Source organism: Nelumbo nucifera, chromosome 2 (genome assembly GCF_055504915.1).
Source record: "Nelumbo nucifera cultivar China Antique chromosome 2, China Antique-T2T, whole genome shotgun sequence".
NCBI classification, from domain to species: Eukaryota; Viridiplantae; Streptophyta; class Magnoliopsida; order Proteales; family Nelumbonaceae; genus Nelumbo; species Nelumbo nucifera.
In genome coordinates, this window is record NC_142650.1 from 17,548,028 (window position 1) to 17,559,029 (window position 11,002).

An 11,002-nucleotide genomic window follows, 5' to 3' on the forward strand; every position below is an offset into this window, starting at 1 on the left:
AGCGTCCTTGGACGTCAATGAAGCCATACTATTACTAATACCACCATCGGAGTCAGTGGAGTCAGTCGCGTCAGATAAGGAGTAAGAGTGAGGACAATTTTGGTATATGAAATTCTATATATACAGCCAGACACCCCAGTACCACTCCCTCGCATCCCGTCCAGTCCACCACTATTTTTTTACGCATTTATTCAAACGAGTTGTGTTTATCGCGAGACGGATCGAAGTTCAAGCATAAACAAAAATCCAACAGAGTAATCACACAGATAAACGAACCAACGTTAATTGAGGAGAATGTCTGAAGCATTTAAAGCTCCTTACTTACTCACTCCACTCACTCGATATCTGGGGCGACGTGTTAATCAACAAAACACAAATAAAAACCGGAAAAGAAACTGAGTTTCAGAGAAATAATTAATATCCTTCTATTTGATTTTTATCATTAATCTTCACTGCTACGAGAGTCTACTACAACTAAAGGTCCCGATCCCCAATCCGAATAACAACGATGGTATTCTTTTTTTTTTTTGTTCTTCTGCACTAGAAGAGTCAGGTATGAAACTGGTTACAAGAAGCTTAGACGAAGATCTAATGGCGGATGATCATTCTCTTTGCCCATTCCATTATAAGAAAATGCCGACTCCTTGCATTCGTTCCTAAGTAGTCTCAGCTTCTGTGGCTCTGATTCTTCATATGAGTTCAACGGAAAGAGCTGCAGTGTCTCTATGGTTCTTTCAGGCTCTGAAACAAGATCAACGTCCACAAAATCTGCAAAAACGCAAGGGTCCATAAATTAAAGCAATAACAAACCAAAGATTAAACAATAAAACAACAAACAACACCAGTTCTGGTTTCAACGAGAGCTATACAAAAAAAAAAAAAATTCTTTTCTAAATCGACATTCATGCATTGGAGGATATTCTGTTATGGTTTTCTGCGTTGTCACCTACGTTTTTCTGGTAAAACCTTATCTGCTGCTCGTTCGATAATATCTCGGTCTTCAACGGATACTCTCTTGCGCTTCTGCCTCTCTCGGGCTTTATGGTTCTGAAACCAGTAGAAGACGTTCTTGCTCTCGATCTTCCCGTAAAAGCTGAGCTGTGCTGAGATCTTTTGTATCTGGTCAGTGCTCGGAGTTCGGAGCCCGGACCTGAAAAGATCAGTCAGAACTTTAACCTGTTCTGCCGTCGGGTTCCAACGCCCGCACTTGGTTCCTCCCCCACCTCCTCCATGATCACCACCACCATATCCTCCTCCTCCAGCTCTAAGACAAAAGCCTGACATTCTTTCGTCCATATACGAGCTTCTTCTTCCAGCACGCTTCTCTTCTCCAACTCTCTGCTGAAACCTCTGAAGTCTGAACTACTTTTCCTGAGCTTCTAAACTCATCAAAGGTTCCAACTCTGGTGCCCGTATATATAACTTAATAATATAATAAGAGGGTTTGTTGATGTTCTGTTTTGTTTTATTGAATCGGAGATCAATAACAGTAAAAACCGGCTTTTTGTTCATCTTGGCCTGATTTGATTTTAGTACAAAATTAAAATGGAACTGAGAAGATTTTGATTTGTGCCTGGCCTGGTTTTTTGTGCACCCAAGAGAGAGAGAGAGAGAGACGGAGAAAGGGTGGGAGACATGCGCAAAAGCTGCCACTGTTCAACGTTTCGATCCACGAGCATATACATATTCACATTGTAAGTTTTTATTCAATTAACTACGAACAACCCCAAGTATATTTTATTATAGCTTTGGCCTTCGACTGTGAGAAAGAACAAAGTCACCCCCAGAACAGAACGTTTCTGATTCCAAGTATGGAGTATAAAATAATAATGGCGATAAGAACCAATAGTATTGTCTTCACTTCTGTGGGGTACTTCCTTAGGTCCTTCATTCCTTTGCTCGGCTGCGGATAAGTAGGGTTTCAGTTTCTGTGCCAGTGTTTGTACAAAACGCCATGTTGTGCCTAATTATAGTTCCGTCTTCGTGGTGCGATAATCCTTTTATTGACTGAGTTGGAGCATGAGCCTCTTTTCTGTTTCTCGTCTGACCAACTTCTTTAATTGATCAACTACTACTTCTTATTCGGAATTCTGTCACTGTGAGAGCAATATTGTTTTAGAACTCCGAGTAGTGAGTAACCTTTCATGGTTAAGAAAAAGAAAAAAAAAAAAAAGACGTAACAAGTATAGGGCAAGAGGCCCAAGCTAGACCTCCGCATTTATTTTTAATCCCAAATACAAGGGTTGTGACTTGTGAGGGGTGAGGACAACTAGATATGGACATATATCATCCATCCACCTTGTTGACACACAAGATTCCTGTATGGATTTACTACAGTGGTGCCTGTGTCTAGGGCCCTGGGCTCCTTTAGTATCCAAAATAGGCCGTCTGGGCTGGGTATTGAGATTTGAGACACCCAATAACGTCCCAACCCAAGTAATTAACCAAACAACGAGGTAAAAGAAAAAGAAAACAAGGGTATACGTTGGCCTCCTGGCTGCTATCTATAATTTAACTAGGCCTTGAGAGTCTTGCTTGTTCAGTGCAACTATAATGCATTTGATCCTTACTGATCAGACAGCCAGAAGAATACAATAGCTCTCATCATAAACTACTAGGCTTTTTCTTCGAAAGTTGTCGAAAATTGTCTAGCTTTTAGAACATTGAGTAGGTGGGGTCATATCTAAGTCAATCTGAGATTGTCTGATCTCAACTGGACGATTTTGATAGGTACTGATGAGATTACATATATATACAAGACCTCCACAGTAAAATCCATGGAGGAAATGGTGGACAAGAACGTCTTTTAAGGGTAAGGGCTACTGTAGTATAGGGGCGAGAGGGTGATCAAACTAAGACAATGAGTGAAAGAGACCACCAAAATAGGGACGACACCACATGACCAGCAAAAAGGGAAGCACGTTGCCTTTTCTTATGTCGTGTCTTAATAAAAGATATTCTTAATTTATTGCATTATCGATCCTCTTCTATAATATATATACCACCTTGGTTGGGTTGGAGACTCGAGAGGGGATGATCGGTGTGAACATAGGTTAGCAGCTTGATGGGTTACGTGGCCGTGTTTTCCACCGGCCGATCGATGGTCGATCGTCGAAGGAGCCAAACTGAGCTACAGATTTAAAGACACATTCCCCAGCTTGGGTTCTTTCCAATAACTTGTTCTTTTTTTTTTTTATATAAAAATATAAACAGAACGGAAAAACCGTTTTGCGTGCGAACTCCAATTCCCAAGGCATATTCTCTTCAAGATCAGCATGGGATTTGTCTTCTACCTCTAGTAGTTTTATGGGTTCCATGCCTGCATTAACTCCGAAGATTCACATACATTAAATACTAAAATAGCTGCGGAGTGCGGAGTACTACTCTGCTTGGTTTCCGAGACTCCAGAGTTGGATCGATGTACTCAGTCAAACACTCGATTCACTGCCGAGTGCCGACTGATCCGAACGCTCTGTTTAAAAGTGAGGAAAGAAAAAATCAAAATTGCTTGATTGGAGGGAACCCATTGAAGATAATGGATCTGAGGTATATTATAAACATATACATCTCAGAACTCGAAGAATATATAAATAAATGAACAAGTAGGTATATATCATAGGGGAGGTGGATGAAGGTTGAAGGTTTGAACCTGACGGGAGTTGGTCAGTTGGAGATCTGGTTAGAAGAGCTGTCTGTCGGGTATTACTGTCCTTTCCATTTGTCTATGTAGATCCTCACAAATATGTCTTATGTCTTATCACGAAGGGGAAGAGAGAGAGAGAGATCCGATTCAGGGGATCCCAATTCCCAACTCCAATACATACATCACGAAGCAAAAGCGGAGAAATGTTTTTCAGTGAGAATCGCGAAGACTATCAAGACCCAAAAGGTTTTTTTTAATGAGCACGCGTGAATTCAAGGCCGCCCGGATTTCTGTCTTTCTTCACTCTTGTCGGAAGGCTACTCTCACAAAATTTATTAATTTAACTTCTATCTTTATTTTTCTTTTGGTTTTTTGGGCTTTTCTAGTACTGAAATGATGCAGAGAACTGAAAAAAGGAAGTAGTAATTAGCTACCAAAACCTTGATTATCCATGCAATACTCCTACGCTCCATCCTAGTGTTTGGAAACAGGTCGACAGTTGATTTCTGAGTCCTACTAGGATGACGTCACGGTCAAAACGAATAAAGATGACGTTGTTTTGCTTTATTAAAGAATACAGAAGACCACCAGGGTTGTTTGGATTACAGCCATACGCTTTTACATAAAAATACCATTTACCCTAATTAATTATGTGCACTTGTTGGAGTCAAAATTAAAGCAGTTTCTAATTAATAATTTAGTAGGTTCATGTGGCAAAGTTTTTTTGTTAAAAAAGATTTTCATTAGAATAAAAATAAGAAATCAACACAGAGAAACCAGCTAGACACTAAGACTGGGTCACACACTACAGACAAACAAACAGAAAAAGAGACAACAAACTAACCACGAGCTAAAAAGTCCTTCAACACATTATGGGTTATGATCGTTAAATTAGATTTAGATTAATGAATATTGGATTAGTTGCGATTTCTATATTATAAGAAATTTTTTAAACTTATTATGAGATCGGATTCAGTCCTTCCGAATGCAAGGTTGCAAGATACTGTAAGTAACGGTGTGAGCACAGTTTGTGAGGATAGAATTCGATTCTTATATCACAACAGATTGATAATTTTTTATACCTCTTGAATTCTCTTCTAATACCTCAAGAGTTCACATTTGTGCCCCACAACGTCCCACAGCACATCCTGTTAGTTTACATCTGTGTCCCACAACGTCCCACAGCACATCCTGCTGTGTATTAAAAACATCTCTTGATGATAGTATCAGAGCTGATGATGTCATTATTGGGAGATATTTCCAATACACAGTGGGGATATAGTGTGGAACGTTGTGGAGCGCAGATATGAACTCCAATTCAACCATATGAAAAAGAAAAAGCTTAGGCCTTGCAATAAGGAAGTGGCAAAGTTGAGTCAAGCTATAAATTATAACCTTTTATTATGAAAGGGGGTTTCACACGCTACTCAATGAAGCAATTAATGGATCTCCTTTAGTTACACCCCATTTAGATAGGTATAATTTATGAGACAAACAAATAAGGGGCCATTTGATAAATCTTTTTTGAAAAATCTTCTAAAAGTTGACAATCAAAAGGTGTAGTGAATTTTTGCATTAAGATCTTAATAGCATGAAGACCATTTGGTTAAGGTGTATTTTTACACGCAAAGGTGAGTTGAAAAAAAACCCTCGAAAAGCTCTACTTGGAACTTCCTGAAAATAGCTCAAAACGAGCTTTGCACATCTTTTTGGCACAATATCTTTTTACGGTTAGATCTCCTATGAACCAAACGAAAAAAGACCCCAGTGCGATTTGTCGGACTTCTAAATAACCAACAAACCATGCTGAAAGATGCACCAAACGAGGCCTAATTCTAATTGATTATAGTTTACGCTCATTTTGGAAAGAGAATAAATACAAAAGTGTGTATTGCAAAACCTTGTACTTCACTACTTTATATTTTAAAAAGTACGTATAATTCTAAAAAGTAAAAACATAAAACCCCTGAACGGTGGTAACGTGTGACCACCCTTAGATAAAACCCCTTGACCGAAGACTCCCCACTCACCTATCGTCTTCAAGCCCATACCTTCTTGCCACCATGAGTTCTTGCTCCGCCATCGCCTATCTCTGACCACCAAATCCATCAGAAATTGCCACCAAAAAAAGCACAGCCTGTTGGCGATTGTACTGCTACTTCTTTGTTAGAATTGCCATTACCGACGAAAAACTTGCAGGTATGGGTTCCGATTTCATCTTTTCCCCTTTTTAATGTTTTTTCTCCATTTTCTCCACGATTCAATGGTCTGTCTCCATTGGAATCACCATTGTTGACCGCTGAAGTAATTGCCACGTGTATAAATACCGTACATGATATATACACGTGGCCTGTGTGTCTCTTCAATGCATACAGGTGGCTAATCATGGGTACTGACATATCGTGGCATTTGTCATGTGTAAGATTAACTAAATCACATGACTAGTAACGTTCTTTTACCAAATGGGAAATGCAAATGGTTCTTTTGTTTCATAAAGCATACTTTACAAATTTTTTTTACCCAAACAGTTTTTACAACAAAAATATCAAAGTAAAAGCAATATATGTACTTTATACTCTGATACTATTAAAGTAGAAGTCTATCCAAACATACCCTAAGTTAATTGCAAGGTGATGAGGGTGGAAATGGGCTCCGGATTGATTGTTACATGGATGTATAGGAGGGTTATACGTGGCCGAGCCAAGGACTGACAACTGTCGCACACTTGATTGAGCAAGCATTATCGATGTGGTGGGCTCCCATTCAACTCGATGACTAGCGCTTACGAATACTGCGAGTCTTGGATGAAGGGATACACGTGGTGAATTTCAAGCAAACCCCCATTGTGATGAGATCAACATAAATGGCCTCTGAACTCTTTGTCCCATGACATACGGCTTACGCCTCTAACGACTCGAGTGTGAATGTCCCAAATACCAACACGTGTCCCAGTACCAAGGAGTGCAATAACACAACACGTGTCGCAGCACCAATAAGTATTTAAGAGCATGCCACTCAAGATGAAGTTTCTTCCGCAATCTCGGATGATTTGGCCTACCTGACCATTTCATTACCACTTATTGAATCGAGCGTTGGAATGCTCCCTTATAAGAAATCACCTTGAGGCCTCTAACATCTTGTATTGGCATGTTGTTGGTCTATTCTGTCTAGCTCAACACCCGAATTCATTTACTACCCGTCCACCTTACCTTGAACAGCATTACAAGCATAAACTTTTTGTTATTCATATGATTTTAGGGTATTGCAAGAGAATTGAAGTGGGCGTAAAAAGTTATTATATATGTTGTAATATAAGGCTTAAAATATTTGTTATAATGTAGATAGTCTTGAGTCTCTTTGACAATGAGACAACATACCTTTTGCTAATTTATGAACCACCCTAATTATTACGGTCTCTACTAGCATAAGTCACTGAACCGTGGGAGAAATTTGACAAGATCGACTTGGTTTGAATTAGACTTTGAATAACTCGAATATAGGAATATTTAGTTAAACCAAATTAAGACACGTCGAAGCTTGACTTAGCTTGATTTGATTACACCCCTTGGCTACACGAAAGACTCAATCCCAACTCACATATCCGTTCAACCAGTTTGAAAAACAAAAGGTAAAGAAATCTAAACAACGTTTGTAGAGAATGAACTATGAAGTATGGAACGGAGGAGCATGTCATGTGTGCGGTCTGATGCCATCCCATCCCATCATATTCTACAACGGTTCAACCATCTTCCGTTTATTGTGGTACAAGCATATCGTGTTAGACTGATCCGTAAAATACTTGGCGCGAAAGATGCACTTTCGAACACGTGGCGAGAGGACATTAGATTAACCACAGGAGGCATCAAAGCAAGAGGGGATCCCCATCCATCCCGATTGAAACAGTTTCCTCGAACCGTTAGTAACTTTCTCGCTTATTGCTTATTAATAGTATTAACGTTGCTTTCAAAAAGAAAAAAAAAAAAGGGGGAAAATTTGAGTTTAGTACCTTGAACTTTAAAAAGTGCAGCACTCAAACTTTCGAAATCTGTCAAATTGATCCTTGTTGTTAGTATTCCATCCGTTATTTTGGTCACGTGACGACATGTGATGATTATAAATTTTCAAAATGTTAAAATTACCCTTCGGTTTTCAGATTAATGACGATCATTGTTGTTGCGTCGTATATGAAAAACCTGTACCGTAGAACCCTTGGGGGTATTTCTTCTTCTTCTTCTACTTCCTCAAAAAAGTCCCCTTCCAACATCCCCATTAGAGAAGTCAAAAAGGTAATCAACAAAAAAATCATCCCTGCAACACCATTTGCGCCATTAACATACCACTCATCATCCCAAAACACTTGTTGGTTCGATTTTAAAGCCATCTTCGGCAACAGACTGGTTTTCAACACCCTTGCTTCGACACACTCCTTTTCTGGTTTTACATATGAACGAATAAAACCCAGAAGAAAGAAAGTTCAACCTGAAATAGTTTCGGAGAATATGTTGAAAAGTTAGAGTAGTAATTTTGTATTTTTTTTTTTATATTTTATCTTTTGTATTGAATGGGTTACTTCAGGAGTTGGACGGAAGCCGAAATGTCTAAGTATAAAAGTAAAACTCCTAATCTGAAATATTTTGTACGAGAGCTCAAAAAGCTAAGGACGAAGTAAACCCTGAACTTTAAATGGGCTTTTCATATTCTTCTCTTCATTCTATATTCCTCTTCTCTTCAATAATTTTTTGGGTTTTTCCTTTGGTTTTTACTATCCAAGTTATGATTATTTTTCTATTTTAAAATTTCGGTTCAACTATGATACGGAAAAGAAGTTGTAACCAATTAACTAATATCAAATTGCAGCAAAAAAGAAAAAAAACAGTATTATAAAAGTTGTAAATTAAATGGAGTGGGATGGGAGGTGGCTGTTTGATTTTGATATTCAATGTTTTAAAAATCAAACCACAATTGAAACGGCTTTGGCCATCAGTTCAACTATTCGGTTTGAATAGATGTCCCATTGGAATTAAAAAAATAAAAATGACAAAAAACATTATTTGGATTGAATGGATTAATGGTTTGAGCACCCAGATCAATAAGTCATTGATCAAGTTTAAGGAACGGTTTATGGGTGAAATGAAACCCATTGCCTAAATGGTTTTTGAACTAAAAGGTCCAACTGTCCAAAGCAACGACGGTTCAAAAATCATGTTCAATTCATCGAATACAATTAATTCTGTTTTTGCATGACTCACGTGGCACTGTTTTATAAGTAATAGAGTAAGTTGAATAACCAATTAATCAAACTTATCAAACGGTTGAAAAAAACTTACAACAAATCAACTAGCATCATAAAAATAGTAACTAATCAGATGGGTTAATTTTGACCAAAATTCATGGGGTTGTGATTGATCAAGTCCTTTCCAATATGATGTAAAAGGCTCGATTTGGAAAGGAAACAAAATACACATGTATATTCATCAGTTTAACCAATTACAAATCCACGTGAATTGAATGAATACAAGTTAATTGAATAACGATTAGTCATCAGTTGTTTGGATAATGTACCATTCTCGGTATGATAATAGGAATTATCGAGTAGGACAGGAATCCGTTAATGAGGTTGAATTCGAAAGGAGGAGAAGGAAGTCGGGGGGTGCAAAAGCGGCGCAAAGTGTCCTTGAAATCAGATATGTATAAACTTGGGTTCCTTTAAAGTTCAAACGGTGGATGAAAAGGCCACGTTGTCAATGTTAGTAGAATCTTAAACCTTTCTTCACAATCTTCACACTTTATGTGGGTTTGTTCAGGAGTGAGCTGGAAATCTTTTTGTAAGATAAAATTTATCCTATCTAGAATAAAAATCTTTGTTTGGCACCGTTGCAAAGGAGTCTTTCATGTGTCTGCTGACCTTGCCAAGAGATCGAATGACATTGATCCCACCTGCAAACTTTGCCATGAAGATCTAGAAACTTTAGACCATTTATTTTTTCACTACCCAGCGGTTCAACCAATTTGGTTTGCCTTATCCATGTGTTTGCGAATCAACATTTGCAATGATCAAGGTTTTCTTTTCTTGTTAGAGGAATGGAGGAAAATGGATAACATTATTAAAGAGGAGTCGGATCTCTCCCTATTTACTAGAGGCATTGTTCTTATGTGGAATATTTGGAAGGCTAGATGTCAAACCTATTTTAATGGGAAGCCATTCACTCATTCATCCGTTCTCATTCCCTATAATACCCACCTTGGAGACTTGGTGAAAATGCGTGAAAGACCTTTGTTGACCCAACCAGAAAACTTGGGATTTGCTCCTCCTTCTTCTCTTCAAAGAACCTCATCAGTTTGGATCAAACCTCCTCTTTTGCACATTAAAATCAGTACTGATGGAGCATGGTCTCCATCAAAAGTTGCAATCGGTGTCATTGCTCGAGATGAAATTGGATCACTCTTGGTTGCCAAAGCCTTGTTGGTGAAGGGTTCTTCTCCCATTGAATATGAATTTAAAGCAATTCTAGAGGGTAGGGGTGTTCACGGGTTGGGTTGGGTCGGTTTCTTGGGATTTTCCCAACCGACCCGACCTGGTCGGGTTAGCTAAGGTGGGAACCGAAACCGACCCACTGACAGGCCAAACCGACATGGTCAGTTTAAGTCGGGTTGGGTCGGTTTCTTGGGATTTTCCCAACCGACCCGACCTAGTCGGGTTAGCTAAGGTGGGAACCGAAACCGACCCACTGACAGGCCAAACCGACCTGGTCAGTTTGAGTCGGGTTGGGTCGGTTTCGGTTTTGCTCCTGTACAAAGCCAAATAAAATCTGAATTAGTTGATAATTTGATATTCAAGAGTCCAAGATAAATCTAAATTTAATTCAGGTAAAGAATAAAATCAATAAATTCTTCATGTAAAAACAAGTGTCAATAATGGGCCTTCTAGAGTAAAAAACTAGGTAAATCAATAAAATAAAAATTTAGAAACCTTCTAAATTCTAATCTAGGTAAAAAACTAAAAAGGGACACCTAATTGAATTCTAATTGTAATTGCCTAATGAGCCTTCTAGAGTTCTAGTTCTAGTAGAAGTCTAAAAGTAGAAGACTATTAGGAATTAGGAAACTACTCAAACTAGGAAGTAGGAACTACCAAACTAGTAGAATACTAGTTCGATTCGGGTCGGGTTGGTTTCGGTTTTCTCGCAAGAAAACCGAAATCGACCCGAGATTTCGGTTTATGTATGTGCCCAACCCGAAACTGATCGGAACGGATGAAAACCCGGCCGACTCGGTTTGGGTCGGTCCGGGTTGGTCGGGTTGGGCATTCTTATGAACAGCCCTACTAGAGGGTCTTCGACTAGCAAAATCTTTCATCTT

The 11,002-nt window shown here is 38.8% G+C and overlaps 1 protein-coding gene across 1 annotated transcript; it reads right to left on the bottom strand.

Annotated features, from left to right (window-relative positions):
• Positions 1 to 489: 489 nt before the first annotated feature.
• Positions 490 to 1,364, bottom strand: LOC104596975 (WUSCHEL-related homeobox 5-like). The gene is made up of 2 exons (XM_010258318.2): positions 951 to 1,364; positions 490 to 768 (listed from the first exon to the last, which is right to left on the bottom strand). The coding sequence occupies exons 1-2, from the start codon at positions 1,294 to 1,296 to the stop codon at positions 566 to 568; spliced, it is 549 nt and encodes a 182-aa protein (XP_010256620.1). The 5' UTR covers positions 1,297 to 1,364; the 3' UTR covers positions 490 to 565.
• Positions 1,365 to 11,002: the final 9,638 nt, after the last annotated feature.

Coding starts and splice junctions, on each gene's coding strand:
- LOC104596975 (XM_010258318.2), bottom strand. CDS start 1,296: ATGGACGAAAGAATGTCAGGCTTTTGTCTTAGAGCTGGAGGAGGAGGA. Junction 769..950: donor TAAGGTTTTACCAGAAAAAC/GTAGGTGACAAC, acceptor GCGTTTTTGCAG/ATTTTGTGGACGTTGATCTT.